Raw genomic sequence first — 22701 nt, 5'->3', positions numbered from 1 at the left:
AATCGGTAAGATTAAACCATTATAATCACAACTAGGTTTTTGGCCAAAGGAACCAGCTCGGAGTGAACGTTTGGTTGAACAGCAGGTGTGGGTAGCAGTGAGGGCGGCTAATTATCATACTTGGAGGCTGCAGTTTGGTTAACAAAGCTTGGATAAACTTCACAGAATGGGAAAAGAAAGACAAACACAAATGTTTCCATTTGTTTGTTGAATTTGATTTGAAGCGAGTGCGGGTGGCAGGCAGCTCATTGGGCAGCTCTTCGGGGTCGACTGCAGTTGGCCAGCTCTTTCGGGTCTATGTAACATGTGGAAGCTTGATGGATAGGATTGGCACTTCAATGGACAGAATTCAGCAATCTTTCGTGATGAAGATAACGCACAATATATATATATATATATATATATATATATATATATATAATGTATATATATATGTATATATATGTATATATGTATATGTATATATGTATATATGTATATATATGTATATATGTATATATACATATATACATATATACATATATACATATATATACATATATACATATATACATATATATATATGTATATATATGTATATATATACATATATATACATATATATATATATACATATATACATATATATATATGTATATATATGTATATATATACATATATACATATATACATATATATACATATATACATATATACATATATACATATACATATATATACATATATATATATATGTATATATATGTATATATGTATATATATGTATATGTATATATGTATATATATGTATATATGTATATATGTATATATGTATATATATGTATATATATGTATATATGTATATATGTATATATATGTATATATATGTATATATATGTATATATATGTATATATGTATATGTATATATGTATATATATATATATATATATATATATATATATGGCATCGCTGAGAGTTTACCTATCCTCTCATAGCATTGGCTGATCCCCGCCTCGAGCCCATTTTCGCAATCTTGCTCAATGCGCTCAAGCAAGGCATCAGTGCCATACTTGAATGCACAACGCTTAGATGACAGCAACCTTCATACCGACCTCCTTTCTCCTCTGTTTAGCAGCAACCTTCATACCGACCTCGAGACCCTTGCCCTACCTATATGGGCAATTTTTTTAGTCCTCGTCATACAAAAAACCGCACATTTCAAAACATATCCATAAGCATCTCTCTCTCTCTCTCTCTCTCTCTCTATATATATATATATATATATATATATATATATATATATATATATATATATATATATATATATATATATATATATATAGAGAGAGAGAGAGAGAGAGAGAGAGAGAGAGAGAGAGAGAGAGAGAGAGAGGAAAGAAGAAAGAAAGAAAGATGTATTAACGTCTCCTAGAGGCCGAACTCGACCTATGAGACAAATCAATGTACAATTGTCAATGTCTTCTGGATGTCCAGGAAAAAAAAAAGGACAAAATGAACATGAAATAAACTATGAAAGTAGTGAGCTAGTGGGGGGGGTGATGGATGGAGCACTATTGCTAGAGGCTCAATATGCAACCTATATGCGCAGGGTATACAAGAATGCAATGGAGATCTGTCTAGCTCCAACCAGTACCATAATGGGGGTGTAATATGTGATACATAGGCAATGGCGAGGCAAAAATACCTCGGAGCATGATCTCCGGGTGTCAGTGTAAGTGAGCTAGCCCCTCCTAGATATGGTGCTGATGTCACGCTCGTATCTCTGTGATCTCCCTCTGATGTAGTCTAGGAGTCTGGTAGCCTGGTGCTCTCGGTCTCCGTCTGGCTCGAAGGTCCGCAGTGCGCTGAAGTGTAACCCCCTCCTGTGTCAGGGTAGGCACTGGGATAGATCTCTAGAAGAAATCAGTGAGCTGGAGCTGTCGCCCACCTCTCCCTGTGGTATGAGTCCATAGCAGTGTCTCTCTGTGGCATTGTGTCTCTAGCAAGAATTGGCCAAATTTTCACTAGTCTGCAGACTCCATGATCTGGCGGAGTGAGGGATGTCCACTGAAGATGGTGGTGTATCTCTCTCTAATGACACTATATGCTCTGCATCTGCATACATAATGTTCCTCACTCTCAACCTCCTCCTGGCATAGTCTGCATATCCTCTCTGCTCTGGGGATCCGTGCTGCCCTACCTGCCTCAATCTCAAGCTGGTGTGATGACACTCTGAGCTGGCCAATCGCCACTCGGGCACTGTGAGGCATGTACACATCCATGTATCCATGTCTCTGTATGAATCCATCCGCTGAGATACGCATAAACTGATATGTGTAGTATAGCATCTTCGGCGGTAGAGGCTGACTAGGTGTAATCTAAGTCTCTTGAGTGTATCGTTGCCATAAATCCTACCGAAGGACTCTGTTCCTCTCACTGTGAGAGAGCTGGATGTGTGGTGCATGTATATCATACTGGAAAGGTGGTAGGTGATCTATGTCAAGACCATGCTGAGTGAGCCACTGTATCATTTGTGAATACCATGATCTCCTATCTCAACTCTCTGCGAGCTGCCTAAACGCCTCAAAAGCTCTATGTGAGAGTTGATCTGATGGCATAGATCCTCTGTATGAAGCATATCGTCTGGAAGAGGGCCTCTACTAGCATAGGAGGTGCAGCAAACTCCGTCCGGAGTCCGGACAATGTCATGTGGGACGGAGGGTTTGCTGCGGATCATCCGTGAGAGCATGAGAATCTGAGGCCTCTCTATCTGAGACCATGTGGAGGTGGCGAGCCCAGGTGCCCATATTGCTGCAGCATACATCAAAGGAGGGGTGACTAGTGTGTCAAACAACCACCCCTTCGTGTGGGGCTCCTGGAAGTGTGCTTGGTGACACTGTCTCTCTAGCATGGCTAGAGCTGCATACCCTCGTGTGAGTCTATCCCTGGCTGCTTGTGCCATAGTAAATCTTCCTGGCGGTGTCGTAAATGTAATCCCCATGTACACATATGAGTCTACCACCTCTACCTGTCCTGCTAGCGTGAAGATGGCCTGTTGTCGAACTGGCCTTGAGGTGTGGAAATTCATGGCCTTGGTTTTCCCAAGGTTCACTGTAAGCGCCCTCTGTGTGCAGAAGTCGTCGAGTGCATGGAGATGGTGCTGTAGTCCCATCTGCGACTCAGAGACCAGAATAATATCATCTGCATATAGCATAGTGTGGACTGTGGTACCTGAGATGTCTACCCCGTCCCCACCACCGTGACCAATGAAGTCAGCCACCTCATCGATGTATAGTCCAAATAGTTTAGGAGAGAGTGGGCATCCTTGCTTCACACCTATGGTGCTAGCAATAACATCAGATAGCCCCCCAGGGCATCCTATGCGCCCGAGGACCTGCTCATATAAAGCATAGATGCCCCAAACCATCCCTGATGGGATCCCCAATGACTGTAGGCGTTGGAAGAGTCTCTCTTGTGGCACCGTGTCAAATGCTTTGCGGAAATCCACAAAGCAGCAGTATAATCTCTTCTCCCGCGCCCTAGCCTGGTCAATCAGACATCTCAGAGTGAATATATGGTCAATAGTGGAAAAAGCTCGTTGGAATCCATCCTGCCCTGGTGCTCGCAGTCCCTCCTTCTCTGCATATGAGCTCAACTCTGCCTCGAGCACTGTGCCATAAAGTTTGGCCAATGTATGATCAATCATGATAATCCTGTAGTTGCTGGGGTCTAGCATGTCTCCCGCTTTGTGGAGAGGCAGGATGGTGTGCATAGTCCACTCAGCTGGTAGGCCCTCGGGCCTCCACTAGTGCCCTATTAAAGAGGTGAGCAACAAAGGGTCCCAGTGTGTCAGTTGCACAAATAAGATGCTCACTCTGTATACCTGTGTGGTCAGCCGATCTCCCACGCTGTAACCGGCGGATAGCTTTCTCTACCATCGAGGCGGTAAAGAAAGTAGAGGTGGTAGGGCGGGATTCCTGTGGCTATGGTATGGGCGGCTACTGAGGGATATGGTTTCTCACTTCCCTACAACCATACAACTAAAAAGATAAGAGTACATACTATAAGGGAAATTACTCTCCTATATTAACATACAATGGTCGGTCCACAATGTGAACTCGACTATATGAGCTAGTGCTATAATTATGCTGTAACTCTAGTACTCCAAAGTGGCTGTCACAGAGCCTGTCATCCACTGGCAGCATATCAACCATAATCTCACTAACCATGCCAGTGGTATAAGTGCGGAAGCTATCACACCTAGGCGGGTCATCAATGTCTGTAGCACTAGTTGAGCTTGATATCTCAACACTATATCCCCTTATATTTATCCAACTCTACCATAGTCTATTCTTTGCATATGTGTGCCATGTGTGTGGATCCTCAATCGTGGTACGAGGACGAGGCTCTCTCATGCTGCGCCATGCAGTGGCTGCATCTCTGCTCATGAGTAGGTGGTATATATCCCAGTACTGTGTCTCCTCATATGCACGCCTCTTACGGCGTGTGAGGATCCTCATTTGTCGGCTCGCCTGTCTCTGTGTAATGGTCCCCAGTGCTCTCTGGGCACGTTGGTGTTTATATAGCTCTCTGCACTCATCATCATACCACCGATTCTGGGGCATGCTCCCAGATCTATCTGTGTGTGCAATGTGTGTATGATGGGGGAAGCTGCGGGTGGCGGCCGTATGTAGTAGAGTGACAGCTGGGTGGTGAGTGTGTCCAGAGGTGATAGGAGATCCATCTGGAATAGCCCGTCATATGCACGATGCTCATATATGTCTGCCAAGTCATGGGTGAAGTAGAAAGTTGTTTGCAATGCCTGTGTGGGTGCTGGTGTGGAGCTCGCCAGTGACAGTAAGAGGTACGTGTGATCCGCACCAATAGGCCGGGGGGGGGGGGGGGGGGGGAGAGTGAGACAGAGAAATGAAATGATATATTAACGTCTTCAGAAGGCCAAATGACCTATGAGACCAAAAAGGTTACAACAATTGGTGGATCTGATACAATGTCTGTGTAAGAAAAGCTAAAAACAGCTAAACAACTAACTGAAACTGAAACAACTATGAGGAAAAGTAAGGTACTAGGAGCTTCTAATGGATAACATCTGGGAGGAAAACTCCAGCAACAAAGGTAAGCATCATACACATCACTATCCAAAGATGTCTCTCATCGGTCGATGGCGGATATCCTCAATGTCCTCCATGGTGAGTACTCTGACTGGACGTCTCCCATGCTGTGCTAGTATGGTCCTGATCCTCTGTTGTAGTCTCCGCCGGTGTCGAGATGGGTCTCTCATCTTGGGGCGCCTAGACCGCCCCAGCTCTATAGCTTGATCAATCAGTGTACCTCTGGTGCGGCTATACTCTGGGGCTAGCTGCAATGCTTGGTGGCTTGACTGCTCAATCTCTGGTCGAAAGAAGTCTGTAATTTGCCTCTGTAGGTGTCTCTCCCTCTCTGATCCCCTCCCTCTCAAGAGACCCTCTCTATGTCTACGCAGCTCCAGCAAGTATAATCCAAGGCATCTCTGATCCTGGTATCTCATGACTCTAGAAAGTGGTCCAAAACCCTCTCTAAACAGGCAGTGAAAACGGCCTCGTATCTCATAATATACTGGACAGTGACATGTAATGTAACTCTGTCTCTGGCTCCATCTGGCACAGCTGACAAATCCTGGCCTTAGCTGGTACTCCTCTGAATCTGCCAGTCTTAATCTCTAGCTGGTGTGAGGATGTGCGCATCTGACCAATAGCACACCGTACCCCATGAGAAAGATGAGTATCCATGTAGCTGGGTCTAATCTCAAACCCATCCTCCGTGAGCTGGAGAAGATGATCTCTATAGAAAGCCATCTTCGTACCAAGCTCGTGTGTCGGCTGTATCCATGTCCTCCTAGTGTCCAGCTGAGTCAAGTCCTGTCTGATAAGTCTGGTAATCTCTGCCTGTGTGAGAGAGAGGGAGGGTGCATCCAGGGAGTACTGAAATGGAAATGGAGGTAGCCTGTCCATACTAAAGCCATGCAGTTGGGCGAGACTAAATAAGTCTCCATAATACCAATATCAAAATCATGTCCCCATTAAAGGGAGCCATAAACAATGTTTCCTTGAAACCATCTCAAGGCAAACAACAACACCTTTCTCCTTGCATAGCTATACAAGGGTTAGTGAACATCAAAAACACTTCATAGTAAATAGCAAAAGCACCAACTTTGCAAACTCAAAGTATACTTAGCTGTTCTTTGCCAGGTTGGTCATGAAGCCAAAAGAAATATCTCGTCACCATATCCTTGAGATATATCTCCATATAGCTTGCCTGTAAGCTTGATAATATAATCCACAATATCCATATGGAAAGAGTGCTAAACGTGTGCACATAAAGCCAACTCCATACTTCCAAGATAAATTTTGTGAATTCATAAATCCTTAGATCAACAAGCTGTCTACTGCTCATGCTCTTGCTTCAAAAGCTATGAAGCGGCTGGCCATGCTTAACAGCAATGATGGTAAGTGTGGTCCCCACTTAAGATCTTTTCTCTTCCTTATTGATAGAAGGAAGCCTCCGCTTCCAAGAAAGCCTATGCTCTGATACCAATGAAACTCGCGGCGGGTGCCCGGGGGACTAGGGCCTTTTACACACTTATTGATACCATCAATGCATGTTGAAACAGTTAAACATGGCCACAGCCTTAACACATATCCATCATCACTTTGCATAAAACATAAAGCTGGACAAAACATCCACAAATGCTGAAAATGGAGCTTGCACGTGTGACACCGCATAGAGGCCGGAATGGGCCGACCCCCCCCCCCCTTGGAGTATTTTATTACCCAAGGAGAATAATGTCATGTACAAGCTTTGAGGGCCTTACTCTCCCCACGGGAACAATATACAAACGCCATAACACAGCCCAACATGAGGCAACTAAGCCGGAACATAGGTTGTAGAAATGTCATTCATATACCTCCGTGTGGGTACTGATTCTTCCCCAAAAACCACGGGTCTTCATGCAATAGAGCTGGTACAGCAAGTACAACTCTCCATTCAGCCGGTACAGTAGGTACAATGGTTGGCACAGCCGGTACAGTGGCTGGTACAGCAGGTACAGTGGCTGGTACAGCCGGTGCGCTGGCTGGTACAGTAGGTATAGCAAGTATAAAGGCTGGTACAACATGTACAGTGACGAATACAGCAGATACAGTGGTTGGTACAGCAAGTACAGAAGCTGGTACAGTCGGTACAGTGGCTAGTACAGCCGGTACGGTAGTTGGTACAGCAAGTACAACAAGTACAAATGCTGGTACAACAAGTACAATGGCTAGAAATCATAATAAATGATTAAATACCCTTGCCTTCAGTATTTCTTCGCGATGGAAGCCTCCAAAACAGTCCCCATCAGCCGGTATTCTTCATGGGCAGCCTTCAAGAGAGAAAGAGAGTAGCCATCATTAGGGAAGTCTTCAACGGTGGTAGAGGCTAGTGTGCAGCAAGAGAGCCTCCAGTAATGAAGAGAGAGGGCTCCAATTTATAGATTTGGGCCTCCCATGAGCTAAAATGGCAAGAGAAGGTTACGATGACAAGTGGAGAGCCACGCAATAGCTGAAGTGACAAGTGTGAGGCCACTTGTCTCACTTTGATCCTTTTTCTAACAAGTGTCAGGCCACTTGTCTCACTTTGGTCCACTTTCTTGCCACATGTCCCAATCTAAGAGATGGGTCCTTCCATAATCTTTACCTCTAAAAATATCCCAACTGGTAGACATTCTGTCATAGGCACTTTGCCAACTCTTGGTATTTGCTCAATTCCAGATGTAATGACGCGAACAGAATTTCCATCGGAGTCGGGCCAAAAATAGCAACTCTCCTAAATTTTAGGAGTGTGGTCCTTTGTATTCTAGGATAATCTCCCATTCCCAAAGCTTGTACTTTCCAAATATTTAAACATCCTGGAGTCCACTAGACCCCTTTCAGACTGGGAAATGTCCAGGCTGGTGACAGATATGCCTCTGATGCTGTAGCATGAAGCGTCTATCAATATCTGAGTGAGCTCATCTAATGGCCGTCTTGGCTCCTCGGCACATAAGCGTTTGTAGACTAACACCGTGTACACGGTGTCAGTCTCCCTCGTAAAGGTATAACGAGTGTGTGTGGAGACCTGTCCCAATGGAGCGATGCTGAACTGAAATGTGAGAGTGAAGGACAAGATAGCATGATCCACTGCTATTCCAACCGGCCTAGTGCCTACCATAAAATCTTGAAAAGAGGGAATGAGACTAGGCTGAGCCATAACATAGTCCACTGTACTAGCACCATGCCGATGTGGAAAGCTAGTGAAACCGCCCGATGTCGAGAATCTCTGTAGGCCATTCAGGATGGCCAATCCATGTGCAGTCCCCATGTCTATTAAATACCGCCCATACACTGTATGTTCCTCATCCTGTGAGACTCTAGATAGGTCCATATCCCTAACATCAAGCTCCCTCAACATCTCCTCTGAGGTATCATAAAATACTGTCTGGTTATGGGCGGACCTGGCATTGAAGTCCCCCAGGAGAATGATGTCACCATCCCTGGAGAACTCCCAAATGTCATTATCCAAAATAGAAAAGGGAGACTGCCCGCTAGGTGATGCATACACTGATGTACTAGGAGCAAAATAGCATATAGCAATGTAGAGATATCTGCCCGTCTCTGCCCTCAGTCTAACCCACATGTACCTAGCCTGCTCATCTCTGTGGACTATATGTATCAGTGGCTGTAGCTCCTCTCTAAACAATACTGCTACTCCTCCTGAGCCCTGTCCTCTATGCTCTGAACGAGTCTCTTGTCTACAAGCTGTCTCCCATCGGTATCCATTAACATGTGGCATGGACTGTCTAGGAGCTTGATGCGTCTCACAGTAGAAGATGATGTCCCTCCCAGTGAAACTATCCTCAAAAGCCCCTACATCAAGGCGTAGAGATCCATTACAATTCCAAGTAGCAACTTTGAGTGTAGTCCCATAGGTCTCGCGCCGTCATGAAGAGCGCCTCTCCATAATCACCACTCTACCATCTCTATAGAAGGCCCCTTTCCCTTTCTCTCGGGCTGCCCTTATCTCGGGCATAACTTCTTTCATGTGGGCAAGTTGCGAGAGTGTGAGGTCATCTCCAAGAAATATTCCCGTCTTCTTGAGTGTAGGGCGTCTCTTCAAGAAGTCCTTCTTCGCTTCCATGGAGGGGAGACGAATGATAAGTGCTCTCTCCTTAGAAGATTCGCCACTACCTTCTCTCTTCTTTCCCACTCTCCATGCCTTTGTGTGCGTGGCTTCAATGCCCATCATAGAGAAGAGCTCCTTGGTTTCCCCTTCCGCATCATCACGGTCTTTTAGATCGGACACTCGTACATGTAAGGCCCGAGTCTTCCTCCTTTGCTCCTCTTCAAGGGTCATGTTGATGATGGTGGGAGTGGGGATGGGTGGCGATTCTTTACCTTTCCCTTTCTTGGCGACCTCGATCCATTTCTCCACCTTGTCTTAACATTTCTCCGCCCCGAGAGAGAGAGAGAGAGAGAGAGAGAGAGAGAGAGAGAGAGAGAGAGAGAGAGAGATGAAATGAAATGAAATCTATATTAACATCTTCGAAAGGCCAAAATGACGTATGAGACCAAAAGTTACGATAAGCTGGTTAGATCAAGTACAAATGTCAGTGGTGTGTAACAGAAAAAAGTGAGAAAAGATCTAGAGATCTATAGATCTAGAGATCAAGAGTAACATAGGAAAATGGAAAACATGGGAAACCTGGGAAGCTACTAGGAGGGGACGTAAGTGTCCACATAGAGACATCTCTGGGCGCGTGAGGCTCATGAACGTGTGAGGGTATAGACAGGCCCTCAGTGGATGAGAGAGAGAGAAACTTTTGTTAACGTCTTCAAAAGACCATTAGGGTCTTTGAGACGAAAAAGATGTTACAAAGTATCCAAGTGTTACACTGATCCTTGATCTTGGTAAAATAGAAAAATAAAACACTGGAAAAAGACTACTAGCTACAAATACAAGTAGCATACATCATCAGGAATACAACAGCATGATGACCCAAGGTCCAAGGAACATCAAGCTCTTTTGGCTGGTGGAGAGGTCTCATCATCATCCTCAGGAATTGTGTAAAGGGCATCAATGTCCACATGTCTTGTGTGGGCATCTCTGTATCGCTGGAGAGAGAGAGAGAGAGAGAGAGAGAGAGAGAGAGAGAGAGAGAGAGAGAGAGAGAGAGAGAGATATTAAGCGTCTACTAAAGACCCAATGGGCCTATGAGACCAAAGTGGTACAATAATGTCCATGGCATATCTCATCATGGAATGGAAAATAAAACAGAATGAAAACATAAATATAGCTATCTCAATGGGGTGACACAAAACTGTCCATGGAAACTCGTCATGGAATACTAAGAACATAAAAACATGGGAGCAACATTAGCTCCGAGTAGATGGTATACCACTCTCCAAAATGTCAAGCATGGGGTTGACGAGTATGGCTGAGAGGTCTTCCTCAGCTATGTCACGTGGAAAGGTAGCTCGATGGCGGTGGGGCATGTCCTGGATCTGGAGCTAATGAGATGATCGTGGCCGATGGGGGGGTCGAGGGCGTCGGGCACACTGGAGTGCAGAGGCTCGGTCTGAGGTAACTTCTCTCGGGCGGGGTAGGTCCAGAGCAGCTCGTGGAGGGTCCACAAGATCCACTATGTTGGTGTCCTCCACCTCCTGGGTCCGGAAGAAACTGGTGATGGTTGGCTGCTGAGGGAGGTGGCGAGGTGGCTAGGGCCTGTGTCTCAAGGTGTCCCTGTGTCTGCGGAGCTCAAGCAGGAAGAGGCCCAGGCAACATTGGTCTTGGAAGTCAATGATCCTGGAGAGTGGACCGAATCCCTCACGAAATAGACACTGAAACCTCCCGCGGATCTCATAGTATACTGGGCAGCGGCATATGTAATGCTCCTCTGTCTCAACCTCTGTGTGGCATAGTTGGCAGATCCTCTCCTCTCTGGGTGTCCATACGAGCTCCCGGCTTTGAAGATTTGCTCAGCTCTACCTGATTCCACTGTGAGGTGGTGGGAAGAAACCCGTATCTGGCCGATCGCAATCCGCAGGGCATGGGACATGTGAACACTCAAGTAGCCCGGCTGCTGGATGAATCCATCCTCAGTGAGTGTGAGGAAGTGGTCTCTGTAAAAGTGCATCTTCGTGGGGAGCTCCGGGGGTGTGATCCATGTGCAATGTGTGTAGAGGCTAAGAAGATCTGACCGGATGGTGATGATGATGTGCTGGTGAAGATGATGCTAATCTTGCTGATGAAGCTGAGGCTTTTGTTGATCCGGCTACAAGCCGAACCCCCGGAACACCTGACATCATTCCAAACGGTGACTCACAGTACGGATTGGCACTGTTTCATGTGTGGGACTTGCACACCTGGCCAAGACAATGTACGACACTTGTACACCTACCCTTGGACTCTTAGAGTGGAACCCTGGATGACTCGTTCCGGACGGGGGGCTCACATGGGACGTGCTTCCACTCCAGGTCCTGCATCTGCTGTACAGAAATGTCCACGTGGCATCCAAGTGCGGGATGCACGTGACATTCTATAAATTGGGCCTGCCTGCGATATAGTTCTTGAGTAGAGATTTAGGGTTTTTTTTCAATTCCAAAATTGAGCTAGATTTGCAGGCTCTCAAGATAACAGATTGCAGTGGTTTAGGTATATGTGCATGTTTGTGTTTTAAACCATTCTTATGCTGTTCTTGATTAAATACTTGCATTTCAGACAGATAGCTCTTACACTTTGTTCCTCATCGTTGCTCTTGGTTTGTTTTTGTTTGAATCAAAGGGAAGCCTTGCGTGGGCTTAAAGAGCAGTTCTTCCAGACTTTATTTGTGAACTTATCATACCTTCAGGTAAGTATGATTTTGCAACAAGAGTGACACTCACTAGGTATGGAGAACATAGTACGTTACACCTTAGCAGTCTGTCATGTTAGTGTTTGTAACACTTCTGGTCTTGTGATTGTTTTGGATCAGGAAGAACTCAATCTGCTTCTAAAAGAACTAAAGTCTTGTGGTAGTGCAATATTGGAGAATGCAAACGAAAGGTAAAGATGCTAGTAGTGCATAGACATGGATAGCATTGTTTCTTTTTGTAATGCTCCATCTTTCCCTCTTTACCTTGCTTAGAGCAAGGGGGTTTGTTTTCATATACTAATATGAACTTCCTGGTGGATTTTGTGTGGTACCAAAGACTTAAAGCTACAGAAACAGGAGCAACAGGAGGAGAACTAGAGGTCATTAAAACAAAGAAAATGTTGCAAGAAAGGTTCTTTGAAGTAGAGGGACAGGTAATCAAGTCTGTTGCAATGTATGGCATGAATTGTTTGTCTTTGTTTTTTCATGCAGAGCAGGTTATGCCTAAATGTTGTTAAAGTGGCCACTGTTCCTTGCTTCGGGATGGTTGGTGTAAGATATCTTGTATGCAGAATCCCAACTCTAGAAATCAGCATGCATGAAAAAAATGCGATGGAGGAAGATGAAGAGAGATCCACAAAAAGATACACGCCCCCGCCTCCCCCCCCCCCCCGCCCTCTCTTGTATCCCCCTTGGTATTCCTGTGCTACACATCATTGGGTCTTTGGCCTACAATTGTCACCCACAACCTGTTCACATTTAATCTCATAAATGATGTGCAATCTTATGCTGCTGTTGGGTCCCAGGTTTTACCCATGTGTTCCATGTTAGGGTTATAGGAATCATCGTCCTAAATGACAAACTCTCATGGACCAATGACACAAACAACCAGAGATCGCGAAGAGTAGGACTCTTGGTTAAGAAATTATGCATAGTTTATGACTATTTGATTGATTTGTTTGCAATCACTTCCATGTCTCTAGGGTTTACTTTGAGCCTTTAGGTTCCTTATTTCCTTTGAACCATAGTTGCATCCAAACTACGTTTGGATGTAATCCAAATGTTGCAAACGTTCGGAACGTTCACTAACGCTTGGAAACGTAGTGAATGTGCACTTTTGATTTTATAGGTTAAAAAACGGACGCAAGTCAAAGTCGTTTTTTTTTTCGCTTTTCCTTACGTGCGTGTGGCAGCCTCTGTGCGGCGCTCAAGTCTTCTCCTGCGGGCGTCTCTATGTGGCGCTCAAGTCTCTCTCTCTCTCTCTCTCTCTCTCTCTCTCTCTCTCCCTCTTTCAAAATTGAAACTAAAGGTTGTATAGTATTAGTAAGTGCTTTAATGTTCATTGATGAATCTTCAAACTTCATATTTCAAAATTCTATAAGTAAACTATAAATTTTGTATATATATATATCGGGAGCAACGTTCACTACGTTTGGAATCTTTTCAGCACGTTTTCCAAACGTACTAAACGTATCGTTCACTACGTTTTTCAAACGTACTAAACGTATCGTTCACTACGTTTGGAACCACCTTGCTTTGAACACTTAGAGCAAGCAACACAAGAATCCCATACTATGCATGTCTACATTTTTTTTGTGATTTTACTCCAGATTGTCCAAAGTCCGTTACAATTCATGCTCACCCTGTAGAAGTGTTCAATAACCTTTTCCACATTTGTGTCACTGCCATTCGCAGTCCTTGACACCATGATAAATCTCTTTGAACATACTTCTCCTTCATAGGAATGAAATTGTCGATACAAGTCTTAGAAACAATTGAGTTTCAAAAATTCACGTGCACCTCTTCTCCAAGTAGGGATGAACTATGCACTGCCTTGGCCAATCATCTTGTCATTACCAAGATCAAGCTTTTGACCATACAAGGTCCATATAGGGTCCGTTCACATATCCCTAAGGTCTTTCCAACCTATAGGCTTTCTTAACTTTTGATTTAACATATATAGGTTTTCTTGACCTGCAAAGTCTTGCCGACTTTACATAGTTGTCCTGCACATGGACACACGGACTACCATGATAAACACAACTCTTTAGAGTTTCACACATGTTATGTACTGAATGCTAATCCTTGGGATTAGTGGCCTAATCTGGCAAGATTAGGGGAGCCCTGGGTAAAACCGGTCTATGGACACATAAAGCGGTAATTCATTCACAAATAACCTGGACTTACTCAGACACACAATCACAGAATCCTGGCTCCCTCACTCAACAACACAGGGGCCCCGAAGTCCGGCGCCCCTTGCGGTATTTCTTTATTGTTAAAAAGTTGGAAAATACAAAGTACGAGTGCAACAAAGCACTCTACTTGCATCAGCCGAGTTTTACAAATTCTGGGAGAAATTTGCCAGCATAACTGCACTAAAACTGTTCCATAACATCTGAGAAGGAGTCCCAATTGACAGGCTCACTTCCATAGGCATCAGGCTACCCAATGGAGTCCAAAACATCACAATTCAGCTTGCTGTAATTTTCTGCACAGACCCGTTTTCAGCTCTGTTTTCAACCCAAAATAACCCTTGTACTGTCCTGGAGGACTTTAGCAAAGTCCTACTGCATTTTGGCATCAACCGGGCAACATAACAGCCCAAAAACAGCACCTAAACAGTGCTGAAACAGCATTGTATTGAAGAGGTTATTACCCTCTTCCGTCCCTGCTTTGGTGTAGGAACTAACTACACCGGTTCCTGTTCAAGGAGGCAACTAGCCTTTGCATATAAGCATGAAATTCACACAACTGTACCTGATTTTATTTGATGAGAGCATTTCCATAGTCTGCAAGAGAGAGAAAGAGAGAGAGAGGCTGTGGGGAGCAAGCTCAACCCTCAATTCATGAGTTGTAGGGCAAGGGAGTGCACCACAAATGCTGTTTTTCCTGCAACAATCCACCATAATGGCTGCAAATGAGCCTCATTTAGCCCAAATTCCCATGCTTCCCTCTTCTCAATGTGGAAAATGCACATAAATTTGACACTTGGCACATTTTTAAGCCTTTTCCACATGCAATCTTCCAAGCTAAAAATCTCCTGACTGGTTCACATTCTCACAATAGTCCTTTGTCAGCTTTTGGTCCCCTTGACATTCCGCACAAACTGACGCGAACACTTTTCAATTCCGACACTGCCTAAAATAGCAGTTCCCTAAATTTTAGGGATGATGTCATCTGCATTCCTTCTGGTCTCCTGACCATCTTTGACCACTATGGTCACTTCAGAATTTGCTTAGAATTCAAGATACATTCACATTTCGGTGGCGGCCACTTACTAGTGTAAACTGGCCTATACCCTCATTCAGTGGCCATGTCCTGGACACTGTCATTCATCTTTCAGTGCAGTTCTCAGGCTTAGCCAACCACTGGTCCAAAGTCCCACTGGTTGACCCATTCTGACATTGCAATGGTCCAAGCCCTTCCAAGAGATCCCGGGGGAAAGCAACAGCAACCAAAGAGAAAGAAAAGAAAAATATATATTTATAAAGAAATGTAAATAAGGAAAACAACTGCAAAAAGTTTCACCTCCTGGTGACACTGGGATTAGGGAAAGTAGATTGATACGGCTTGCTAAGGTGGATTGTTAGTAAAACCATAGTTACTGGCTATTTATGACTAGTTGATTATTTATAGCAGCAGTAATCACTATATAAGTGACTTGTGGGTTTATTATGGTTATTGTTAATAGTGGGTTGGAGCTTAGACCAGAGACTTCTGCAATGGACTTGGTAGATGGGAGTGAGCCTTAGCCCTTGGCTCGGGGGTGGTTTGCAATCGCAAACCTACGGTTAGGAGGTGAGTGTAATTCCACCGGTGTGGAATGCTTTGTTGAACACAATGCTAATCAATACACTTAAATACACTAAGTCTGGCCTGCCTCTCCGGAGGTTTGACAGAAACTCAGTACGAAGGGCTTTGTGTGAATATATGCTCTTGTGTGTGTGTGTGTGTGTGAGAGAGAGAGAGCATATCTTGATACAGAGTTCTACACCCACTATTGGACAATGATGATGTTAGTGGGAATGTCGTAGTATCTAGTCCATACTATGCATAATGGAGTTGATAGTTATATAGTCTTGTGGGTTGACTACCAAAAGGTGAATTTGGGCATGTTCTTGGATTCATCAAGGTATATATATATATTAAATACACTGAGATTTAATGGACAACAATCACAATACAAGATGTAATTTGCTGAATTGACAAGAGATGCATAATGAGCCGGAACGGTCGACCTCTCTCTCAAATAGTGTATACTAAGCTTGGGAGAATCAACTACATAGTGTCATGGGTCTTTTTGACCAGATTTCCATACCAATGCATATGAATAGAGTATTGCAAACAAAATGATTGTTAGAACCCTCTCAAGTGCCCATGTTCCCTTCCATCTGCGCTCTGTTGTTCCACCAACACATGGTGGTAACAATTTGCAAGACAACACGTAGGACAAGAGAACACTACATAGGCTATGTGAACATGGAGTCCTGCTCCTCTCTCCTCTCTCCTGTTACCTGCTTCCATAATTAAGCATTAAAGCTTACCAATTGCAAGTAGAGTCGATGTCAACAGAAGTCTTTGCGATGGAAGCGTTTGGATTGTTAATATCTTCAATCTGTTCGCGACAAACATCTTTAAGTGGATGAAGGGAACCGTGGGAACGCTTCCACTCATCCAAAACCTTTTGCCTCATGTGAGGCGCCACACATAGGTAATTATCTTTTATGAGATAACTGTCTTTGATCACATATGTGGCATGTGCATGACCAGCCATCAAATCAGTCCAAATAGTGGCAAAATCAGCATCTGTATGATACAAATCACACATGGCAGACAAGTCCCCATGAGAGGCAACCGAGATAGCTACTACATATGGCTTTTGTGACAATGCATCTGCCACTACATTCTTCTTCACTGGGGTGTGCAAGATCTGAAAATGAAACATAGAGAGGAAATTGGCTCTCCGACAATTTAGTTTGGGTAAGAAAATACCTCAAATCTGGTGATCTGTCTTCATTGTGAAATCAACCCCAAGAAGGTAATATTTCCATATGTTTAATGCATGAATTATAGCCAAGAGCTCTTTCTCATAAATGGCAATAGAGAGCTCTGCATCATGCAATCTACAGCTCTCATAAGCCACGATATATCCCTCTTGATTTAGGACAACTGCTACGCAAATTTAAGTCTTTGACTCTCCTTTTATGACAGGTTGGAGAACCTTTGATTTGATGGTAGCCAATCCACTTTAATGCCAATTTCCAGATGCATCACATTCGACATTGAATGGCTTTTGCAAATCCGGAATAATCAACACTAGACCATGTGTAGTTGGATCTTTCAATTTGAGGAATGCATCTCTCTCTACATCAGTCCATTTAAATATAGCCTTCTTCATTGTCAAGCCATGCAAAGGAGAAGCAATCCATGAAAAGTGGTGGATGAACCTGCGGTAGTAGTAAGAGCATAGTCCAAGAAAACCACGGATCTCATGCACTGATCTCAATTTAGGCAAAGTCCGAATCGCATCAATCTTTGCAGGATCCATCCGCACTTCATATTTGGACACAATATGCCCAAGATAGTGTATCTTTAACAAGAAGAACTCACTCTTCTTTGCATTTATGAAGAGTTTATACTTACAGTGTTTTTAAAAAACAATAGCCAAATGAGCTCTATGTTCTTCTTCGATCTTCGAGAAGACTAGGAGGTCATCAAAGAAGATACTTGTAAATTTCTTGCACCCATAGAACATGTGATTCATCATTCTATTGAATGTAGCTGGTGCATTCGTAAGACCAAAAAGTATAACAAGATACTCATAAAGCCCAAATGCTGTTTTAAAAGCAGTTTTATGTACATCGTCAGGCACCACACGCACTTGATGATAACCACTCTTGAGATCAATTCAGCTAAAGCATGCCGATCCATCCAACTTGTCAAGGATGGCGTCTCTGTGTGGAATCGGAAACGGATTCTTGATGGTAAGCTTATTCAAAGCTCTATAATCCACACACATACGAAAAGATCCATCCTTCTTTTGAACCAAGAAGACGGGTGAATAATATGGGAACGAGCTTGGCTAAACCAAACCCTTCTCAAGAAGCTCATTTACTTGATTCATGATCTCCTCTCTTTGGGATGCGCACTCATACGATAGATTGGCCTATTAGGTGGTGAGCTACCCGGCACAAGATCAATGCGATGATCTTCCGGTCGTACGGGTGGCAATTCATTTGGTAACTCATAAGCAAAACAATCATTGTACTCTTGCAAGAATTTCAGCCTATCATTACTAAGAGTGTCTACATGCATATTAGTTTCTTGAACATGATCTTGTACAAAAATCAAGTATGCAAAAACACTCTTTTTTATTACTTTCTTAATTTGTACATAGATACAATTGGGATAGTATCACCCTCTTTACCAACATCAAGTACATGCTCTTGGTCTTTATGCATGAAGGTGATTTTGTTGGTCTTGTAAGCCTTGGGTAGATGCATGTGTGCCAAGGCTTTCAAAGTAATACATCACAACCATTCAAGGGCACTACAAGAAAGTTTTCATGGTCTACATAGCCTTGAATGTGTATGCGCATTTTGCTAATAATTGACATAACCTGCACTTCTCTATCAACAAAGGCACCCTTTGCTTCAATTTGAAGACCCATGACCCCCACTTCAATACCCAAAGCAGTTGCCATCTGTGTAGATATGAAGTTCTCCGTTGCACAATCGTCAAACATGAACAAAGCGGGTTGATCCTTAAGCTGTCCCTAAGCTTTATATACAACTGTGTTTTTGCTTGCATGTGAAGTGTTGCCTTGCACAACCGGAATCATATGCACACTGGGTTTTGATGCATTTGCATTATCATGCTTCTTCTTGTTTGGGCATGCATTTGCAATATGCTCAGTGTTACCACAAGTAAAGCGTTCCCTCTCGCTCATATACTGCTTTGTTTGCTCCGCTCTGAGACCATAGTCTCACTTGGAAGGGACGCTTCATGGTAGGCTTATTATCAGTGTTTGGACCATTTTTATCTTGGTTTTGGTCCTTTTTAGGTGGCTGTCCACTATTTTGGAGGTCTCTTTGCCTTCTTGGAATGAGGGTTTAGCCTTATTGGATCGACTCAACTTGAGTTTCAATTACTTAGTGGTAGTGGCGGCTGCGATTAGTTGTTGTAAAGTTGTGACTAGGATACATTTGTAATCCCGCTTTGTACACGGGATGTAATCCCAATTGAAATCTTCTCTTCCTTTTCGCCTCTGGGACATGTACTAATGGAGACACCTCCAAAAGCACTTTCCAAAACTTTCGCACATACGCATTCACCGTTTCTCTCAATTTGCTTCATCCAATCCCACTTCATTGTTATCTCAGTTAATACATTGGGAGGCAAGAACTGGCCATAGAACCTCTCCTTGAACTCTTCCCATCATTCAACATGATTTAGTAAGAGCTTCTTAGTAAGCCAACAATGAGCAACAGGACGTTTCATGAACATGCTTTACATGCTGGATCATGGATTTTTGAGTGAAATCCTTATCACTAAAAGCAATATCCAATTGGACAATAAAAGCAAGTGCCTTTGATGCATCATATTCCCCATGATATGTATTAACCCCTGAGAACCCTTGCATTGGGGCACAGATGATGGTCGTTACGTCTCAAGGCTAATCTGGGTTTAAGACCTTTAGGTTCGGTTAACCACAACCTAGGGGTTAGGCATCTTTACTGGGTGGTTAGTAGCTTTTATGAGATGTGCTATATTTGTCTCTTGGTTTATAGGCAGCCTATATAAGTGACATTATGAGTCAGTTTGAGGAAGAACTCATCAGACCTAGATTCAAGGTCTCAAGACTCCGTGGTTATATCCGATGGGGATGTACCAGTGGTAAGGGATGCCAGGGACTTTGTACGTGGAGCCATGTCTCGGATGCTACTCTTCCCCTGTGCTCAGGCATGAGAGCCTAAATGGCTCTATGGTTGGGTGCCAGTGTCTATGTTTGTTTTCCTTATGTTTATGCTTAATTTCAGGGTCTGTTAGCCTGGGGGCTTTACAATGGTTGCCCGCACGTCACTTATTGCCCTGGAGGATAGGAGATTGGAGTGTAGATATCATACCAGAGCCTCCTTCTCGACCCAGGCAGAGGGCGGAGTTTCAGGTGATTTCTTCTTAGCCACTGGACCACGCCACAGCCGAGGTGGTGTACGCAGCCTCAGGGGACCTGATGGGATGGTGGAGTCAGCCATCAACTTGGATTTCAACTGCTCCTTACCGCAGACATTGACTCCCCCTTGCGCGACAATGTGCGCCAGAGCGTAGGGCGCTTGTCCTAGTAGCTATGAGTACTTTTTTTTGATTCTCCCTTCTCCATTGATGAGTTGGGGGAAGCACTACAACCTCTTCCTTGAGGGAAGTGTCCAAGGGAGGATGGCCTTCCTGTTTCCCTCTTCTTATGGCACTGGTATCTCATGTATCTCATGTATGCCGTCTTGCGGAGTGCCTTCAATGAGATCATGGCAGCTCGAGCCATGCCTAAGCCGCTTTCGAAGGGGCTGATTCATTTCATCCCAAGGTTCTCCAGACACAGTTGCAGGTGACCCTTTGTGGCGACCATGGCTCTTGGAGAACCAGCTCCTCGCTTGTCTCTAGCGGAATCCCGACGAGTGGTTCTTGAGAGAACCGAGTTTTTCACATGTGCACTCAGGTTTTCCTGTCTTCGAGTACTCAGTAAAACTGGGTAGGCGGATTAAGTTAGCTGGAGTTCAGGACACTCTAGCCACGGCACGGAATTGGAGCTCTCATGGCATTGCCCTCACTTCCTCTCCAATTTTTGGAAGCGGATGTGGGGCACTATTCGTCTTGAGAAGCATGGATCGAGCTCTCCTAATGACAATCAACTTCCTATTGAGATGCTAATCCTACTCTAATGACAACACAATTAACATGACTAATCTAAGGTGGGTGAACTCATGATGATGAGTGTGTGCTAATTAAATTGCACTCAAGTTAATTAGACTCCAAGGTAGATTAACTTGGACACACACTGAAACTTGAGATAAGTGATATATTCATTGCTTGAAAATGGTCCCCTTTTATATGAGGAGGCACACCTTTTGGCTTGCACATCAATGTGGGATAATACCCTTTGCTCTTGCGTGGCTACTCCCTCCCTCTTCCTTGTGCTCAATGGCATCGCATTTCTCAACAATTCAACTTAGGAAGGTCACCCTTTTCCTTTGGCAGCTTGCACATAGGGGCCTCGCAGTTGGCACTTGGTTGGCTATCAGATTTGGAGGACCAGCCTCTTGCTCCGAAAGCGGATTTCACCAAGAGTCTCAACGCGTCACTGCCTCTGAAGGCACAACAGGTTTGGTGGTAGATCCTCTGCCTCTTTACAGCAGATCCCCGGACAACCTGGCCGTTACTTGGGGATGGACCACGGAGGCAGGTCCACCAGCCCTCTTGAATCTGGGCATGGCAACAATGATGTCCCGGGTGCCCCCCCTGGACCCCTAACTTCTCCTTGTAAATATGACATAAATTCCTGCCCTGCCCTGAGAGAGGGGCGGGGAGGTGGAGTAAATTTTAGGGTGGGTTGGGGGGTGGCCCATTGCTTTCTCAGTGTAGTGTCAAGTACTCAAGTTGTGCTTGTCATTTAAGTGGATGATTTAAGTGCGTTTGACTTAAGTGTTTAATCGCATTAATAGTCGTATGTAAAACCCCACCCAGTTTTGACGTGGAGTGATGTATGCCTTAAATCAGCCTGTTCTTTGGTTCTTTGTACGATGGACTCAACTGCTGAGGGGTTGATCTCATCACCACGATGATTTTTTTGCTGATTGGATTCTGTTTTCTTTTTAATACACACTGCTTAGCATTGCATTTTCTCACAGTTACTTGGGTTTATGATTATGCATCACTTGGAATTAATGGAGCTTCTCTCAATCACTGCAGATTGTTAGCATATTGCGAACTGCTGAAGTTTTGAAGGAGGAAGTTCAAACATTCACATCTGTAATAACAGGGTATGCTCAAAAAGTGCTTTTAATTTCTACATTAAAACCAGTTTGATTTGTTGTCTTTTATAGGCGTGTTAAAATCTTGTTGAGTTTTATGTAGTGACTAGTATTGAAAGTCATCGCAAAAGCGGAGTCTCAATACATGAGGAGTATAGAATTTCCCTCCTCGCACCCCCTCTTTGTGTGCATCTTGAGTATCCTTGGAGTCTGTGGCACTATCTGAATTGCCAAAGGTCTGTCTTACTAGCTGCAGCACTTCCTGTTGCTAGCACCCTGGTCCTTGCACTTGCAGCCTGGGATAGTGTCACCCAATCTGGTGTTATAATCTCGTCATACATTACATGGATGTTATTGCTCGTGTGGAGGAATGTTTGGCTCTCCTTCACATTTGTAAGTGCTGATCTCATCTGGATTCAACTGCTGGGACTCTATAGCATTATATATCTGCCATAGATGTCACTGCTCTTGTGGAGGGATTTTTTGTCACCTCTTCACAATTGTTAATGCTAATCTCATCTAGATTCACGTGCTGGGGCTTTATAGCTCTCTCTGGGCCTAAATAGAGTGACATTGCAATGGCAGTAGATGCTTCTTGTGTGTAAGTGAGCCCTTGTGCATGGTCCCAAATTGCAATTTCTTGAGTTTCAAACGAGGAGAGATGTATGGTACGACTTGCATTGTTTACACACACACATGTATATATATTGCATACATACATACATACACACACATACATATATACATAGTTACCTACATATGGTCGAGATTGT

The 22701-nt window shown here is 44.0% G+C and overlaps 1 protein-coding gene across 2 annotated transcripts in view; it reads left to right on the top strand.

Moving 5' to 3' along the window:
• The window catches only part of LOC147615005 (uncharacterized), a 78598-nt gene that overhangs the window by 37399 nt on the left and 18498 nt on the right, over positions 1-22701 (top strand). For both annotated transcript variants that reach the window (XM_086780288.1, XM_086780287.1), the window contains exons 14-17: positions 11834-11900; positions 12024-12094; positions 12241-12337; positions 21867-21937. In XM_086780288.1, the coding sequence (XP_086636414.1) occupies positions 11834-11900; positions 12024-12094; positions 12241-12337; positions 21867-21937 (306 nt within the window). The remainder of the gene's footprint in view (positions 1-11833; positions 11901-12023; positions 12095-12240; positions 12338-21866; positions 21938-22701) is intronic.

Source organism: Cibotium barometz, chromosome 41 (genome assembly GCF_041138505.1).
Source record: "Cibotium barometz isolate CiBa-2024 chromosome 41, ASM4113850v1, whole genome shotgun sequence".
Lineage (NCBI taxonomy): Eukaryota > Viridiplantae > Streptophyta > Polypodiopsida > Cyatheales > Cibotiaceae > Cibotium > Cibotium barometz.
The sequence above is the reverse complement of the archived record's forward strand: the minus strand, read 5'-3'. Positions and strand labels throughout refer to the sequence as shown.